Consider the following 20037-nt stretch of genomic DNA (forward strand, 5'->3'; position numbering starts at 1 on the left):
TTCCCCTTGCAGGTGGGGACCAAGGGTCTTCAACCCAGGTCCTTGCATATTGTAATGTGTGTTCCACCAGATGTGCCAGCACATGATCCCTATTCTCTATATCTGTATCCCTTAAAATGATTATGTTGAAAACCCAGGGGTTCATTTAAATATAAGGATTTAGTGCTGATCTCCTCAGAGTCTGGGTCAGCATAGATCACCCTAGACAAGAAAGAGAGGGTCAGTGTGCACATTTATAACATGTGGGTCGACAGGCTTCTTGCCTATAATTCAGTCTGCTATTTTTTAAAATGTATTTATAAAAAGGAAACACTGACAAAAGCCTAGGATTAGAGGGCTACAACTCCACACTATTCCCACCACCAGAACTCCATTTTCCATCTCCTCCCCTGATATTTTTCCTATTCTTTAACCCTCTGGAAGTATGGATCCAGGGTCATTATGGGATGCAGAAGGTGGAAGGTCTGGCTTCTGTAATTGCTTCTCCACTGAACATGGGTGTTGGCAGGTTGATCCATACTCCCAGTCTGTGTCTTTCTTTCTCTATTGGGTCAGGTCTTTGGAGAATCAGGGCTCCAGGACTCTTTGGGGGTCATCTGCCAAGGGAGGTCTGGTTGGCATCAAGGTAGTATCTTGAATCTGGTGGCTGAAAACAAAAGGTGACATATACAGCCAAATTGTTGACTAATAATTAACGTAAAGGCTGGAATATTGCAGATAATGATTTGGGATCTCTGTTTTGAAGATATCTAGTAGGCCTATTTTTGTCATATTCCAAAGGTCCCATGACTATACTAGTTTTTCCCTGATCCTGACTTCTGATATGCAGGTGGATCCAGTTACTGTCTGGGGAGATGATGCTATGGCTAGAAAAAGGACCAGAAAGCTGGATCAGGGAAGTGAGTAGCTCCCAAATATGGGAAAGGTGTATAAATATTGTTGACTGTAAACCGCACTGAATTGATTTGGGGCCCATATTCAACTTAGGAGTCTATGTGATCTCTGTATCCCTGTAGATCTGAGCTCACATTCTGTAGTCATGATAGGAGCCTTCCAAGATGCTCCAATTTCAGGACCCATCTTCCACCATTGGTAGAGTATGTTATCCAGAATAAATTTAAAGGGTGGAACATTGTTTAACATTGTTGATCCACATTGAGGGCAAGGTCCTATGGGGGGCCCAATAAGGGTTCTACTGTGTTGTTCCTGATGAAGATGACCAGTGACAATGGAGAGAGGGATCTAGGCATAGGCCCATCATGTCTTTATGAGAATCTCAAGACTCCCTGACTTGGGCCCCAGATGATGGGGTGGCCTGATAGCGACTAAAGAGTCATCATTAAAGTGTGCCCATCTCTAGATCTTATGCAGTCTGATGCTTTTAATCATGACATCCATCCCCCTGCCCAGATGATTACTGAATGATTATCAAGCCCATGATTCTGTGGCATTGCAATTTTATGCTATTGTGATTCATCCTGAAAGACTTCCATAAATCATCAGAGAAAAAAAAAGTCCTGGAGAAAGTTTGACTCAAACTCACACCTGTCACATCCTGAAGGGCCCCTGAGACCTGTCCTGCCACAACAGCCCCAAACTCCTTGCAGAATCATGCACCTGTTTGGAGACTCACTTGCCCCCGAGTGAAATGACCCCTAGAGAATTAAGTGATTTATTTTGGGCCACTAAACTTGATGAAATCACAAATGCCAAGGGCGAAGGAGAATCCAAACACATTTTCCCAAAGTGGTTTTCACCAGAGTGACCAGAGTTGGGCAGGTGCAGAGCCCCAGGGCAGAGGGTTCCCAGAGCTCCTTCAAAGCACTGCAGTGAAGCTGGTAAAAAGAAGGGACATTGAAAGCTGTTTGACACAGAATCACAGGGGCTGAAGTCTCTGCACTGTGACTCCTGCATGGTCACCTCTAGGCCTTGCCTTTGTCCTGTGCTTAATCCAGCTCAAGCCCCCATAGACTTCATGGGATTCAGAAAAGAACAGCAGTGCATTCCTGTTGCGGCACAGTTAGGGATACCTGTCCCAACCTGAATGCTTAGCTGCAGGCCCCTGGATCACCTTAATCTTTATGACTCAACACACAGATGCACAGATAGGTACCTCTACTAACAAACAGTGCCATGCCATCCTTTCTGATCTGCCTTTTTCTTTTCCTTCAGTCTTTACCTCTATTTTGCAACGTGGACGTGGACATTTCTCACTGCCCTCTATTCCTGAAGCCTAGTGTTTACAGGGACGGGGACCTGCTGCTGGATGGCTTCTTCCCCCTCTACTCTTGGAAATCACAATTAGACCTACAACAACTCTATTGGCTATCCAAGCCAATCCAAACTTCACCTAAATGGTAAATGATTCACTATTTTTAAAATTATTACCTTTCTTTATTGCCTAGAGACAGCCGGACACTTGAAAGAGAAGAGGGAGAGAGAAAGAGAGACACCTGCATCCCTGCTTCACCACTTGTGAAGCTTTCCCCCTGCAGGTGGGGACCAGGGGCTTGAACCCAGGTCCTGTGCACTGTAATGTGTGTGCTTAATCAGGTGCGCCCCCTTCCCCATCCCATAATCCACTGTCTATGTGAGTGTGAGAAATATAATTGACAAATGTTTGCTCTCAGTTTTTCCTCTTTTCCATTCTCTTAGTGTTTTCAACTAGTCGTTACTAATAGCTCAGCTTTGCATTTTGATGAATTCTTTTGAGCTTTGGTATCAAAGAAGTGCTTGTATAATCCAGAGTTACTCTTCATAGCTTTTATTTGTCTACTACAAATGCTGAGTTAAAATTTCTCAATACTGTCAATCAAAGCAAAATTTTTTTTCTTCTGTACTTACAAAGACAAGTATGCTGGGAACATTGTTAATTAAGTTTTTTTCTTTTATTTTGTTTTATCTTTTCACTTAGCTTAAACTATGTGTATATATTTCTGGGCTTCTTGATTTGTTATATAAATATATTTGCCTGAATTTATGAAAATGACCTTGTAATATATAGATATATATACATAAATAAATATATATTTATAAAACAGAGCTGGAGAGGAGAGTTTGATTTGCACATCAGGATTGAGAGACAAAATGCATCAGACCATTATTAATGTCCTCCCAAAGGAGATGTGTACTTGCAGACACATGGTGTATACCTTTCAATGAAGTCCTGCTAAATGTCTCCTACACCTCTTCCACAGTCTGCTTTTCCCTCTATTTATTGGGTATATATGCATACAGTTGTGACAAATATAAACATCTGAAGGGCGTACAGAAATGTAGACATCTTTGTGTTCACATAAATATCCTCAGGGCATGCAAAATTGAATGATTTCTCTCCTAGAATGCTGACCACTCTATATCAGACCTGTAATCTCCAGCTCTAGTGATTATATCAGGTTCTGTGTTTACTCTGTAAATCCTGACCTTATCCAAAGGATACAGGCATAGTTAGGGATATCAGATAAGGCCTCTGTTAGCTTGAAGGTCTTTTGACCTGTTATCTGGGTCTACCTTGGGATTAGACAAACACCATAGAGGCTGAAGACAAAGCTAGAGTGACAGCAAAGAATTTCTGACATGTCTGGCATAATACCTGACTGTTAGTAAGCAAAAAAAAAAAAAAAAAAAAAGTTCAGCAGGAAAGTAACAGGCATTGAATTGCAAGGGTCCATAAAGAAATCAAGGGGTTTTCAATAATGTTCTTACTGTGTATCCTTACAAAAAAGAGTCTAATCACTTACAGAAAATGATTTCTTCTCAATTTAAAGGTGGGTTAAGACATATAATTTTCTCTTTTGCTTTGAAACAGTTTTCAAAATGGCTTATTGGAGAAGTTAGTGGTTTACAGAACAGTTGTCACATAAATACAATCTCTTATCTCCCCATGAGAGGCGGTTTGATACCTGCAAGACACTCTCCGCCACCCGAAGGTCTTTGTTCCCACCATACACACACTAGGACACCAACTCCCCTTCCTCCATTTCTTCCCCTGTCTCCTAAGAAGATTTTGCTTTGGTGAAATAACTTTCCTGAAGACACGGGAGATGCTGGTTTCACAGATACGCAGCTTTCTATCTCCCCCAGACAGGTGAGGGCACACCACACCTCCACCAACTTATCATAATTCTGCGTCAATGTCTATTGGATTCCCATCATCTCTCCTTCATCCTTTACAGATGTTTTGTATCTAAAATGAAGTAATAATAAAATTTTACTTTCTGCATCCCATAGTGACCCTGGGTCCCTACTCCCAGAGGGTTAAAGAACAGGGAAGCTATCAGGGGAGGGGATGGGATATGGTGACAAAAACTGTGTGGAGTTGTACCCCTCTTATCCTATGGTTCTTGCGAGTGTTTCATTTTTAGAAATAAAAATTTGAAATATATATATATATATATATATATATATATAAAACAGTAATGAATTTAGAATGCTGGCAATTCAATTGAGATTAGAAAAGAATTGTAGAATAAATAATAGTGTAGAACTAAACTCAATAAATGTTTGGTAATAGGGTGAATTAACACTAAAGGGATAGAGGTAGAAAAGAAAAATCCCTAACTCTATTTTCTCTGTGTTATATTTTTTAATTTCAATAAATCTAATGGTTTCATAAAAAAATTCACAAATTTTCCTAGTCTTATTTAAGTCTTATCTCTGAATGAAACTTATTAGTCTCCTTCAGGCTTTTTCTTGTAACATGGTCATCTTTTCTTAAGCTGAGTAATATATATTCTGAATATATAACACAATGTCACGCATAACTTACTTGCTGTTGAAGATTTAGGCTTCCAAAGCAGAGCTACTCCATGCAGCATGATGGTGAACATTGGCATTGGTCATCACCTTCAGATAAGTGGTCAGATAATTGGGTGTTTTCTGGAATACTTAATACTTTGTGGAATCTCCAAGCCATTTTCCAAATGGACTGGACTAATATATGATCCCAACAACCATGTCCCCACCTTTGTCCCCACGTCTTTGCCACTAACTGTTTTATCCTTTTTAATATATGGCATTCCTACAGTAGTGAAATGTTAATTTGCTGTTATCTTAATTTGTACTTACTGGATACTAACTTATTTTGACAATTTTTTTCTGTGTTTTTGGACATCAGAATCTCATCTTTGGTGAAAGGGTTGTCTAGATCTGTTCTTCTTAAATGCTGTTATATATATTTGAGTGGTGTGGGTTCTTAAGTATGTTGCCTATTAGCTCTTTGTTGGATACAAAATGGTCCCATTCATATCATTTAAATTTTTTTATATATAAAGTGGAAACACAAGCAAGACCATAGATAAGAGGGGTACATTTCCCACACATTTCCCACCACCAGAACTCCATACCCCATTCCCTCCCTTGATAGCTTTCCTATTCTTTAACCCTCTGGGAGTAGGGACCCAGAATCATTGTGGGATGCAGAAGGTGGAAGGTCTGGCTTCTGTAATTGCTGCCCCGCTGAACATGGGCATTGACACATTGATCCATACTCCCAGCCTGTCTCTGTTTTCCTAGTGAAAAGAGCTCTGGGGATGTGGGGCTCAAGGACACACTGGTGGTGTCATCTGTCCAAGGAAGTCCGATTGGCATCATGGTAGTGTCTGGAACCTGATATCTTCTTGAGTTGGTAATGGCTTATCTTGTCATGCAAAATTTTGTCAGTTTGATGTACTCGTTTTAGTATATTCTTTTATTTAGGTCTGTGAAAATACTTCTGAAGCAGACATCTTAGAGAGTTCAACTACTGTTTTCTGCTATATTCATGAATCCTCTCTGGCTGTTGGTGGTGTTGTGTATTGCACTGAGGAATACATAGCCTGCGGCAAGGTCGTTTTTAACATAACCTTTGTGATACCCCCCCCTGGCATACATCCAGGACATTGTTGGCTTCATCTTTAGTTTTCTTCGTGGCTTAAATGTTGTGAAGGATGTTGATGATTCTCCTTTTTTTTACATTTTCTTTTAATTTTATTGAATTAATAATGATTGGCAAGACCATAGGATAAGAGGGATACAATTCCATAGAGTTTCCATCACCAGAACTCCGGATTTTATCCCCTCCACTGGAAACTTTGTTATTCTTTATCCCTCTGGGAGCATGGGATGCAGAAGGTGGAAGGTCTGGCTTCTGTAATTGCTTTTCTGCTGGACACATGTGTTGGCAGGTCCATCCATACTTCCAGCCTGTTTCTGTCTTCCCCTAGTGGGGTAGGGATCTGGAGCCGTGGGGTTCCAGGACGTATTGGTGATATCGTCTACCCAGGGAAGTCAGATTGGCATCATGGTAGGATCTGCAACTTGGTGGCTGAAAAAGCAGTAAGATAGAAAGCAGAACAAATTGTTTAATAAGCAGGAGTCTAAAGGTCAGCCTAGAGCAGATGAGATTTTGGGGGTCTCCATTTTGGAAAAAGCTGGGGAGTCTATTTGAGGTATATTCCAAGGGGCTCATGGCATTACTAATTTTTGCCTGAGACTGATAGCTACCATGTTGCCAATCTGACTTCCCCGGGTAGACGACATAACCAATGTGTCCTGGAACCCCATCACATTCTGTGGTCATAGCTAGGAATATTCCAGGCTTTACTTATTTGCAGGACCCATCTTCCTCAATGGGTAGCGTATTTTGTCCCCCCTTCAGAGAGAGGGTAATCACGTTAATTACTTTTCTTGATTCCACACATGAGTGAAATCTCCATAGTTTTTTTTCAGGTCTTTACTTATTTCACTAAGTTAAGTCACCTGCAGTTCCATCCTTTATTATTTCTTTTTTCTCAAAAAGATTGCGATATCTTTAGTGATTACAGAGTAGTGTCCCATGAACAAAATAACGCATACCTTATTTAGCCAATTATATGCTAATGGGCATTTAGGCTGCTTCCACTTTTTGGCAATTGTAAATAGTGCAGGTATCACTACATATAAGGGTGCATATGTCCCTTTAATAGTGTTCATTTTATTTTATTTTTGGCAACTGTGGATACAGGTACAAAGTGCAATTATGTGTGGGTCTGACTTCCCCTTTGTATGTGTGTTTTAATAGACACAGTGTGATGTATGAATTAAAATTCACTACATTATAATGTAATCAGAGGCAGCAGCAACGCTGTTCAGTAACATTTTGACCAAAATATTTTAAATATAGGAGACATAATAATAAAATATCTACAACACAGATTACCAAAAGTGAGTGAATATTTTTGTATGCCAGAAATTGAAAATAGTTTGCATTTACTATTTTGTGGAAGGGCTCATCTGCTTGAGCACACATGTTACAGTGCACAAGGACCCAGGTTTGAGACCCTGGTGCCCACCTATGGGGGGGGAAGCTTCAGAAGTGGTGAAGCAGGGTTGCAGGTGTCTCTCTGTCTCTCACTCTATCTCTCTCTCCTTCCCTCTCAATTTATGACTATTTATATCAAATAAATAAATAAAGATAATAAAGATAATATTCTGTGGAGATTTTAAGTGCTCATGAATGTTTAATTGACTATCAGTCTCTGATAGCTTAAGAGATATCTCTGAGTTAATAACTTTAAAATTTTTTTTAAATCTTTATTCATTTTTTTGGATAGAGACAGCCAGAAATTGAGAGGAAAGGGGAGATAGGGAGACAGACACCTGAAGCCCTGCTTCACCACTTGTGAAGCTTTCCCCCTTAAACTTGGGAAATGGCGTAATGTAACACGCATGCTCAACCAAATGCGCCACCACCCAAGCCCGAGTTCAATAACTTGACTGTTGTCTCTCATGCTGTGTTTTCCATTCAGGTGGGAGTTGCACAATTATCATTACGTTCTGGCCTTTCTCTTTGCCATTGAAGAGATCAACAAGGACCCCCGTCTGCTGCCTAATTTCACACTCGGTTTCAATCTCTACAACGCCTTTAATAAAAATGACAAGCCTTTGGAGAACATCTTCTTTTGGTTCTCAGGAGGGAATCAGACTGTCCCTAATTACAGCTGTCAGAAACAAAGGAAATCTGCCGCCATTATTGCAGGAACCACACCAGAATTCTCATCAAATATTTCACCACTTTTGGAACTCTACAAAATTCCACAGGTAAGAGAGTTTTACATTCGATGTATATAGTTGAAAAGTCCCAATTGGCCTTTCTTATCCCTTATGAAAAGAAAAAAAAAATGTGTGTCTGGTTCAGAATCAAGAGAAAATATCTCTGGTAATTCTACTATGGAATTCTTTTTAATGTTTACTTATTCATCTTTTTAAATATATATTTTATTTTTCCCTTTTGTTGCCCTTGTTGTTTAACATTGTTGTGGTTATTGGTATTGTTGTTATTGGATGGGACAGAGATAAATGGAGAGAGAAGGGGAAGACAGAGAAGCGAGGAGAAAGACAGACACATGCAAACCTGTTTGACCTCCTGTGAAGCAACTCCCCTATAAGTGGGGAGCCGGAACTCCAGCCAGGTTCCTTTCGCCAGTCCTTGTGCTTTGTGCCACATGCGCTTAACCCGCTGCGCCACCGCCTGACTCCCTACTTATTCATCTTTATAAGAAGAGAGAAAGCAAAATCACTGCCTAACTCCGGAATATGCATAATTCATCTGTGTGTGTGTGTGTGTGTGTGTGTGTGTGTGTGTGTGTGTGTGTGTGTAAGAGTGCATTGGCATTCTATTCAGTAATCTTTTTGAATGTCAAGTTCTTCTTTTATTATCTTTATTTATTTATTGGACAGAGATAGCGAGAAATAGAGAGGAAGGTGGGAGATGGAGAGATAGGGAGAGAGACAGAGAGACACCTGCAACACTGCTTCACCACTTGTGAAGCTTTTCCTCTGCAGGTGGGGACCGGGGGCTTCAACCCGGGTCCATGCACATTTTAACATATACACTCAACCTGGTGCACCATCACCCGGCCCCTACTCAGTATTTTTTTTGTAATTATACAGTACAGAGTTATCAACTACAGTCATCACATATTTTAGTCTCTCAAGCCTTTTTCATCTTATTACGTAAAGCTTGTACCTTTTTGCCAAACTTTCCCTATTTTCCCGCTTCCCAACTGCTGGCAACTATTTTTCTATCTCTGTTTCTATGAGATCTCCTTTTTCTTCTCCTTCTTCTTCTCCTTCTCCTTCTCCTTCTTCTTCTTCTTCTTCTTCTTCTTCTTCTTCTTCTTCTTCTTCTTCTTCTTCTTCTTCTTCTTATTTCACAAATAACGATATTTTTGCAGAATTTCAGTCCCCCCCAACTTATTTCAATAAAGACAATGCCCTCAAGTTCCATCCATGCTGTCATAAGTGCCAATGCTTCCTTCTCTCCCACACATAGTACTTATTGCATGTGGAACAGAATTCATAGCTTCATTATTCTTTCTGCAAGAAGCTTATTTCTTGGGTGCTGTGATTAATGCTGCTATCAGCATGGTAGTGTGATTATCTCTTTGATAGTTTGCTTTCCTTTAGTTTGAATATACAGATGTATATCCCAGAAGTAGTATTACTGGAACATGTTATTGTTTTTAATTTCTTTTTTTGTTTTTTGTTTTTTATTTATTTATTTATTTATTTTATTTAAGAAAGGATTAGTTAACAAAACCATAGGTAGGAGGGGTATAACTCCACACAATTCCCACCAGCCAATCTCCATAACCCACCCCCTCCCTGATAGCTTTCCCATTCTCTATCCCTCTGGGAGTATGGACCCAGGGTCATTGTGGGTTGCAGAAGGTGGAAGGTCTGGCTTCTGTAATTGCTTCCCCACTGAACATGGGCATTGTCTGCTCGTGCCATATTCCCAGTCTGCCTCTCTCTTTCCCTAGTAGGGTGTGTCTCTGGGGAAGCTGAGCTCCAGGACACATTGGTGAGATCTTCAATCCAGGGAAGCCTGTCCAGGATCCTGGTGGCATCTGGAACCTGGTGATTGAAAGAGAGTTAACATACGAGGCCAAACAAATTGTTGAGCAATCATGGGCCCAAAGCTTGGAATAGTGGAGAGGAAGTGTTAGGGAGGTACTCACTTTAAACTCTAGTGTACTTCTGCTTTCAGGTATATATTTTGCAGTAGTTTATGGATACGTGTGAACATAAGCTCTCTCTGACAGAAACTGGTGTATATCTAGGTTATGGGACTTTGTTAGAAAGTGAACCACCTGAGATGAAATTAGAGTGTACTATAAAAGGAAAGGTCTCACCCGAGTAATGAAGCTGAAGGGTGGTCATTCCAAACGTGAAGTCTCTGGACACAGTCTGAAGTGAAGCATGTTGAGGTGGCAATCGTTGCATTGGTTAGGTTGTGATCGGTGGATGCAATATTATTTGGTATGGATTGGGAGAGGCATATGGGAAAGTGGGCCCTATCCAAGGGTTACAGGACTGGGGGAAGTAGGGGCTCTATAATGGAGATGTGAGGTTCCTGCTGTCTTAGGGTTCAAAAAGACAATCGATAGTTAATGTTATCATCACATTATTTGGAAATTGGGTTAACTTTGAAAAGTCCTTTTGTTATGATTTGCTGTACAGTATCCAGTATCTTGTATATAGCTGTGCTATTGGATGCTGCTAATGTCCTTGGTCTAGGCTTTTGAGAGAGTCCGCATATCAAATACACAGCCTATATATTAAAAAGATTCAGTTTGTGTTTTGAGAAACTTTGAGACATACAATTGATTTTCCCCCTCTCATATTGATTAACTACAGATTTATATGTCTACATTTTGCTAGGAGTGTACATAAACACCATTCCCACCACCAAAAGACTGTGACCCATCCCTCCCACCCATTCCCACCCCCCACTGTCCCAGGAAGCTGCATCTCTACCCTTCACCACAGGGTTTTTGGTGCCCTACTTACAATTTGATCAGGTCCTGATTTCAGTTTCCCTTTCAGATCTTCTTACTCAACTTCTGTTGATGAGTGGGATCATCCCATACTCATCTTTATCTTTCTGACTTAGTTCACTTAACATAATTCCTTCTAGCTCTGTCCAAGATGGGTCAGAGAAGGTGGGTTCATTGTTCTTGATAGCTGCGTAGTATTCCATTGTGTATATATACCACAGCTTTCTCAGCCACTCATCTGTTGTTGGGCACCTGGGTAGCTTCCAGGTTTTAGCTATTATGAATTGTGCTGCTATGAACATAAGAGTACATACCTCTTCTTGGTTGGGTGTTATGGAGTCCTTGGGGTATAACCCCAGGAGAGGTATTACTGGATCATATGTAAGGTCCATGTCTAGCCTTCTGAGAGTTTTCTAGACTGCTCTCCACAGAGGTTGTACCAATTTACATTCCCACCAGCAATGTAAAAGGGTTCCTCTGTCTCCACATCCTCTCCAGCATTTGTTGCTGCTGTCCTTTTTGATGTATGCCATTCTTACAGGAGTCATGTGGTATCTTAGTGTTGCCTTAATTTGCATTTCTCTGACAATCAGTGACCTAGAGCAGTTTTCCATATGTTTGTTAGTGTTTTGGATCTCCTATGTAGTGAATGTTTAGTTCATATCCTCTGCCCTTTTTTGGATGGGGTCATTTGCTTTTTTGGTGCTAAGTTTGCTGAGCTCTTTATATATTTTGGTGATTAATTTCTTGTCTGATGTATGACATGTGAAGATCTTCTCCCATTCTGTGAGGGGTCTCTCTGTTTGTTTAATAGTTTCTTTGGATGTGCAGAAGCTTTTCAATTTGATGTAGTCCCATTGGTTTGTTTCTGATTTAGTCTTCCTTGCAATTGGGTTTGATTCATCAAAGATGTCCTTGAGGTGTAGTTGGGAAATTGTTTTACCAATGTTTTCCTCTAAGTATTTGATTGTTTCTGGTCTGACATCTAGGTCTTTGATCCATTTGGAGTTGATTGTTGTTTCTGGTGATATAAAGTGGTTCAATTTCATGCTTCTGCATGTTACAAACCAGTTTTCCCAGCACCATTTATTGAAGAGAGCCTCCTTTTTCCATTTAATCCTTTGGGCCCCCTTATCAAAGATTAGATGCCCATAGGTTTTGGGATTTATTTCTGGGCTTTCAATTCTGTTCCACTGGTCTGTGTGCCTATTTTTGTTCCATTACCATGCTGTTTTGATGATGATGGCTTTATAATATAGTTAAGGTCTGGGAGTGTGATGCCTCCATTTCTGTTTCTTTTCCTCAAGATGGTTTTGGCAATTCTAGGTGTTTTCAGGTTCCAGATAAATGATTGTAGTGTTTGTTCTATTCTCTTAAAGAAGCTTGGTGGAACTTTGATGGGTATTGCATTATCCATCAAAGTTTTTAATTTCTTTAAATAGGTTTCATACTGTTTGAATAGAATTTATATCAAGTTACATTCCCATAAGCAATGCACAGCAATTCCTTTTCCCCAAATACTCACCAATACTTGTTATTGGCTTTTTTGTTGGTGGTCATTCTAACAGGAATTAGGTTCATATATTGAGCAAAAATTAAATGTTAAGAGAATTCAAATTTAAGACTTCAGTATTCAGGGTCTGGGCAGTGGTGTACCTGCCTGAGTACACACATTACCATGCACAGGAGTACTAGTTCAAGCACACCATCACCCTCCACAAGGGGTGAAGCTTCCCAAGTAGTAAAGCATAGCTGCAAGTTGTCTGTTTCTCTCTCCTTTTATTTTTCCCTACATTTCTCTGTCTCTAAAAAAGAATAAAAAGAAGATGAAAATGGAGGAGCAGAAGGGAAAGAAGAAGAAGAAGAAGAAGAAGAAGAAGAAGGAGGAGGAGGAGGAGGAGGAGGAGGAGGAGGAAAGAAGAGGAGGAAGAAGAAAAAAGAAGTAAAGAAGAGGATGAAGAAGAAGAAGAAAGGTAGAAGTGGAGGAAGAAAAGAAGAGGAAGAAGAAGAAGGAGAAGGAGAAGGAGAAGGAGAAGAAGAAGAAAGAAGGAGAAGGAGAATAAGAAAAAGACAGTAAGGGAGAAAGAAATGGAAAAAAAGATTTAAAAAATTGAATTGGTTGTGCAGACTGTCAAGCCCCAGCAATAATCCTGATGGCAAAAATGAAGTGTTGACATTTAGTGTTATTGATTAAAGAAGATACTAGATAAGCTAAAATTCAATTGCTAATACATTAGACACAGGAAAAAAATATATATTTAAGGGGCAAAATGGTGGTGCATCTGGTTGAACACAAACATTACGATGTGCAGTGGTCCTGGTTCAAGCCCCAGGTAGGTCCACATCTGCATGGAGCAAGCTTCACACCCTGGGGGACTGCCGGAGACGATGGAATGTATTAACTCAAGCCCTGTATACTGAAAATAAGTCATCTCCTTTGCCATTGGATTATTGCATTATTCACTGAGAAGAAGGGTAAAAATAAATGGGCCAACATACTCTACCACTAAAATAAATGGGCCAACATAGTCTACCACTAAAAGAAGTGCAGCCTACAATGTTCCTCACAATGACCACATAATACGGAGTTCTGGTGGTGGGAATTGTGTGGAAGTGTACCACTCTTATCTTGTAGTCTTGTCAATATTTCCATTGTATTAATTAAAATTAAAAAATAATAAATGAGATAGATTTAGATTTAAAGATAGATTTAGTTTTAAGATAAACCCAGAAGAAACAAGAAGCACTCATTTATCTCTCTGTTAATAGTACTTTCCATTCCTGATTTCTTACCTTTTTATAAAAACATTTCCATAGCAAAGAGAACTGACCATTATAGACTGTAAGCTTTCCAGAGTGTATCTAGAAGTCAGTAACTGGCCTATGTTGATATCCAAATAGATAGTCATCTTGCTTCAATCTGCACAGTCAGAACTATCTCTACAAATTCAGTGATCTAACTACATTTAAACCACTGTTGACATTCCCTCTCTGACAGCATCTACAGATAAATTTTCTGAGAGTTCTAAATGAACACATGCAGCTTGACATCTGAGATTGCACTTCTAGCTTACTCAATTCGAGATATGTTCTAACTAGGAGATTATTGATGATAAAATTCAAGAGAATGCTTGCTCAGGGTTGTTAATTCTGTAAATATTTTTTCTTTCAAATTCACATGACATATTATATTATTTAATACAAAAAATGCTAATAGGGTGGGTGGTGGTGCACTATGAATCCACTGGTCCCGGAGACCATTTATTAATTTAGTTGCCTTTGTTGTTATTGTTGTTATTGTTATTATTGTTGTTGCTGTTGTTGCTGGACAGGACAGAGAGAAACTTAGGAGGGAAAGACATAGAGGGGGAGAGAAATACAGACCTGCTTCACTGCTTGTGATGAGAAATCTGCTGAGAGCTTTATGATTCTGCATCTGTCGGACCAGGTCTTTCTTTTCTGGCTAACTTGCAATATTTTCATCTTGTCCTTGTTTTGGGATAGTTTTACTCTGATATGCTTTCATTCACATGTATTTAGATTCACAAATATGGGTGTTTGTTCCATTTCCTGGATGTCTGTGATTTCAACATTATTCAGCTGTGAAAAGTTTCTGCTATGATCTCTTTAAATGTGTTCTCTGCTTCTTTACCCCTTTCTTCTTCTTCTTCAAGGATCTGAATGACTCTCACTTTTGTCCTTCTTATGGAATCTGCAATTTTACAGAGAATCATTTCTTTTTCCTGAGTCTTTCTTCTCTAGAAGATTTAAATTTATGAGGCTTTTTAACTATTTATCATGATTTCCTCTTCTCAACCTAATTTAGTCTACTTCCTAGCCTGCCATCTGAGTCAGAACTGCATTCAAAGTCTACCTTACACTGTATTGCTCCTTTTTCACTGGTTCCTTCATTTATTTGAACTTTATACCACTTTCAGTTTGTAGTTCTTCTACTGTGTCTATAATTTTTGGGGAAATGATCTCTGAATTCTTGAGTGTGTTCTGCATCTTAAGTTTAGATTCTTTTATTGCTTTCATAATAAGTTTTGTAAATTCTATCTCTGACATTTTACCAGATCTATTTTTATAGGTTTGATTAAGAGTTTATTGTAAATACTTATGGCCATCTCAATGTTTTAATTTAACAGTGATTACTGGATATAGTGGGGTCACATTTTATTCATAAACCACATGGAGTAAGGGTAAAATATGCCATCCAACTACTGAATCTAATACCTGGACAATGCCATCATCATTTCTTCTTGAAAATGCGCATATTAAAATGTCAGGCATGGAAAACAACTCATTTGGATAGTGTTCTGTGCTGTCGTGTACCTGACAGTCTTGAGTCAGAATCCCACCACATCAAATAAAACTTTGATGCTATAGTCTCTTTCATTCTCATCTTCTTTTACTTTACCTAAAAATATTTTATTTTTTATTAGTGATTTAATAATGATAAACAAGATAATATAATGTGGGATAAGAGGGTTACAATTCTATATAATTCTCACCACCAGCGTTCCATATCCCCTTGGAAGTTTCCTTATTCTTTATCCCTATGGAAGTATGGACCCAAGTTCTTTATGGGGTGCAGAAGGTGGAAGGAAGGTCTGGCTTCTGTAATTGCTTCTTCACTAGACATGAGCATTGACATGTCTATTCATATTTCCATCCTATTTCTATTTTTCTCTAGTGGAGTAGGGTTCTTGGGAGGTGGGATTCCAGGACATCGCATCCCAGACCACCAGCTGTTCTGTTTATATCTCCTTTTGATTAAATTTTATGTTTATATATTTTTCCAACACCAGGCAGAAAATTTAATTTTTATTAGTCATAATGAAAATCAGAATGTTTGTGTTTCTTGTTTAGGTCACGTATGGACCATATCATTCTTTACTGAGTGACAAAGATCAGTTCCCATCACTCTATCAAATGGCTGCTAAAGACAACTTCCTGACACATGGACTGGTTTTGCTATTCTTGCATTTTGACTGGACTTGGGTGGGAATAGTTGTTTCTGATGATGTAAAAAGTCATAAATTTGTCTCAATGTTGGAGGCAGAGATGTTGAAAAATTATATATGTGCTGTCTTTATGCTGACATTACCTATCTCATGGATAAGGAATGACAATTTAGATGTTGAAAAAATACCTCTCTTAGCTGATCATGAAAAAGTAAATGTCTCTGTAGTGCATGGTGATTCTCAAATTATTATGGGTGTATACTTCTATCAAAGAACCTTTGAACTTGTAGGTAAGATGTGGGTTATAGCCACAGAGTCATATATTGACTTGCATAGGGTGAAGCATATAATGGACTTTTTCCATGGAAGTCTCTCATTTTTACCCCAGAAGAGAGAAGTGCCTGGTTTTGAAGACTTTATTAAAACATTCAACCCTTCAAAATATCCAGAAGATTTTTATTTAGAGAAATTTTGGCTTGACGCATTTAAATGTTCATTTTCTGGGTCACTATGTAGAAAATTCAAAGACTGTCTGCCAAATATTTCCCTAGAGTTTATACCAGGAAATACAATCATGTCTGAATCCACCTATATTGTCTACAATGCTGTGCATATAGTAACCAGAGCCCTCCACGAGATGTTTCAGGAGGAAACAGAAACAGGATTGACAAGAGATGCAAACATCCCAATGCTTCTCTCTTGGCAGGTTAGTCCCCACCAAATACAGGATCTGCACTGACAGACAGCACATTCTAGACATTCATATTGAAATGTAGCAAATACTAATGAATGTATTTCATAACCAACATCGCCTCCTAAAAAGAAAGGGAGAATTTATTTATATCATATGTTGCTTATGACTAATTCTAGAATATCTATCTGGAAAATCCTGTCTTCAAAAAAATTCAGGGTATTGATATCATTACACAATGAAATTTCATTTAATACCATTTTTCTCTTGATGAGGAGAAAATAAATCCTGAATGACATTGATTAGAATAACCTTACTTAAGGACCTGCTTTTTAAAATTTACTTATTTTCCCTTTTATGCCTTTTTTAATGTTGTTGTAGTTATTGTTATTATTGATGTCATCTTTGTTAGGGAGAACAGAGAGAAATGGAGAGAGGAGGGGAAGACGGAGAGGAGGAAAGAAAGACACATGCTGACTTGCTTCACAGCAACTCCTCTGCAGGTGGGGAAGCAGGGGGCTCGAACTGGCGCTTAACCCACTGTTCTCCAGCCCAACTCCCAGGACCTGCTTTTATTTATAAACTCTACTTAAACTCATTGCTTTTTAAGAGTATTCCAATAATGCTAAGTGATTAATACATATAACGTATACTTACTCTTTGTCATTAGTGGGTCTTTATGACTCTGGAATGATATTTTTAGATGAGGAGATAGAGGCAAATCTGATAGATAAGTAGATGATACACAGATAGATTAGATGGTAGATGATATATAGACAGGTGCTAGATGGATGATAGATAATAGTTATTTGACAGGTAATAGATCAATAGAAGATAGGAGATAGCTAGATGAGATATATAGATAGATGTGTGATATATAGATATGTAGATAGATGATAGATAGATAAAGAAGCATCCTCCAATGTAGTCAGGATCAGGATCAAATATGGGACACATTCAAGACAGAGCAGACACACAATGCAAGGAAGTTATTTTTCATCATTAAATTCATGTATTTTAAAATAATAGAGATAATTTCAGAATATAAACAAACGTTCCATAGCAAATAACTTATGACAAAATATAGACCAAAAAGACATAGATCAAATCAGTTTTCTGGTATCATAAAACTAAGTCTTCTTTGAAGACTACAGTATGAGTCCTTTGCATAATTTTATTTAAAGCATGCAAAATTGTGGCAGATTGGGTTATGGTTCATTTCAGTATATATAATACTATTTATAGTGCACGTAGAATTTATAAAGTGTCTATATTGCCCCCTTTAGTGAGAAAGGACTAGCCTGACCAGATGTCATTGGTCTGTCTTGTACAAATGTCCAGGTATCGACAAAACTATAGGAAACATTATAATTTAATTAATTGATTTCTAAATTTATTTCATGGCTAGAGAATTGACTTTCTCATTGTGCCACTGATAGCCATGCAGACAGAACTGAAACCTGGTACTGGTCAGTGGTTTGTCCAGTAAAATGGTGGAGTCACTGTGTAGGCATGGGTCTGCAGCAATAACCCTAGTGACAATAGAACAAGTAATTAATTAAGTAAATAAATAATAAACAAACAACTATTATTACAAGGAACATTTAAGTTTGGGGGGAAGGATGTGTTGATAGGCATGGGACCTCAATCTCTAATTTGAACACACTTTTCATTTATAAATTTACTTTTCCCCTAGCTTCACTTATTTCTCAGAAACATCCAGTTTACTAACAGCTTTGGGGAACACATATCCTTGGAAGACCAAAGAAAGTCAGTAAAACGATACGATATCCTGAACACTGTGTCATTTCCTGCAGCTCATGACTTTCTAGTTAAGGTGGGAGAGTTTGTCTTCAATGGTCAAAATAACCAAACCTTGGTCCTCAATAAAGAGGCCATAGAATGGCCTATTGAACTGGAAAAGGTACAGTAACATTTCATTTCTACTTACGGACATAATGGAAACATCTAAATAGAGTCCTAACATGAGATAGAGTGTTCACACTTCTGATTTATAACTAACATCATTTTTACAGTGTAATGTACTGAGTGCAGACTATTTTGATGGTCCTTCATAAGTTTTAAATTTTAGATAAAGCTTACACCATTTATTTTTATTTTTATTTTTATATAAAAGATAGAGAAGGCAAAAGGGCAGTGATAAAGGATGACAAAGAAACACACTATCCAAGTCAGAGATGTCACTGGCCTTTCTTATATTTTAAATGCTTACTTACATTATGTAAGGGGCATGTGTTAGGTTTTCCTGTAATGCCAGCAAAACATAGACTGATACCTGACTTCTACTACATTGGAGAAAGTTACTATGCTCTACTATCTCTCTCTGTCTCTCTACTTGAAAAAAAACAGCTTTGAGTGGTGAAGTCTGGGTAATGACAAAGAACCAATGAAGTATTACTACTTTTTCTTCTTAAGGTCAGCAGAGGTGGTATAATAGGGTAAGAGGTTAACAGGAGAGGCATCAAGAAATACAAGCAAAGTCCCAGATATTCCAGAACTGGAAGAAAAAAATATTTTAAGAAAAATGGGGAAAGTTCTATGCAGTCTTAGAGTTTGAGAAGGAAGTAGATAATTATGATAACCAACTTATTTGGGAGCTTGGTTTACTTTGAAAATCCCGTGGTTACAATCGACAATATTATACTTGACCTCACCATGACTTAAGTCATTTAATGCTATTTACTATTTAGATACTGACAGGACCAGATCACTCTGACCCATCTAGTCTATGCATACATAGATATTTCCCCAAAAAATTCTCAGTGTCACTAATTATCAAATTAATGAAAATCAAAAGCTTTGATTTTCTGATCTTTCCTGGCAATTATGAAATGAATACTAAGAATTCCAGCTAGCTCTACAAGATAGAGTTTTGGACATCAGTTCTATTATATATATATATATATATGTGTGTGTGTGTGTATATATATATATTTGACAATACTGGACTACATGCCACTCTTAAAGTCTTGTAGATGATATATTTGTGATATCTGTTTATACCACAATACAAAGGAATGTTCTGACAGACTTTCTCTTTTCTACCTTAGCCCCCCATATCTGTGTGCACCCACAAGTGTGGTCCGGGATTCAAGAAAGTTATACAGGCTAAGGCAATCTGCTGCTTTGAATGTGTCTTTTGTCTGACAGGGGAGATTTCAAATACACAAGGTAGGAAAACTTATCAATGCTCACTTGTACTCCGTGACCTGCATTACCTCAATGAAAAGCAAAAGTTGGATATTGGCTTCTATTATATCAATGGACTCCACCAATGATAGCATGTGCACTTAGCCAGGTGCACCACCTCATGGACCTCTGCATCCCAGAAATTGCTTAAAGCTTTATTTCCCTATTTTAACTTTTTAAAAAAAAAAATTTATTTATTCCCTTTTGTTGCCCTCATTTTTTTTTTGTAGTAGTAATTCTTCTTGTTGTTATTGATGTTCTCGTTGTTGGAGAAGACAGAGAGAAATGGAGAGAGGAGGGAAAGACAGAGAAGGGGAGAGAAAGATAGACACCTACAGACCTACTTCACCACCTGTGAAGTGACTCCCCT

The 20037-nt window shown here is 38.4% G+C and overlaps 1 protein-coding gene across 1 annotated transcript in view; it reads left to right on the forward strand.

Annotated features, from left to right (window-relative positions):
• The window catches only part of LOC132535642 (vomeronasal type-2 receptor 116-like), a 33827-nt gene that overhangs the window by 2380 nt on the left and 11410 nt on the right, over positions 1-20037 (forward strand). The window contains exons 2-7 of the mRNA XM_060182256.1: positions 7767-8058; positions 10824-10835; positions 15672-16056; positions 16318-16472; positions 18154-18381; positions 19529-19649. Coding sequence (XP_060038239.1) covers positions 7767-8058; positions 10824-10835; positions 15672-16056; positions 16318-16472; positions 18154-18381; positions 19529-19649 — 1193 coding nt within the window. The remainder of the gene's footprint in view (positions 1-7766; positions 8059-10823; positions 10836-15671; positions 16057-16317; positions 16473-18153; positions 18382-19528; positions 19650-20037) is intronic.

Source organism: Erinaceus europaeus, chromosome 23 (genome assembly GCF_950295315.1).
Source record: "Erinaceus europaeus chromosome 23, mEriEur2.1, whole genome shotgun sequence".
Classification (NCBI taxonomy): Eukaryota; Metazoa; Chordata; class Mammalia; order Eulipotyphla; family Erinaceidae; genus Erinaceus; species Erinaceus europaeus.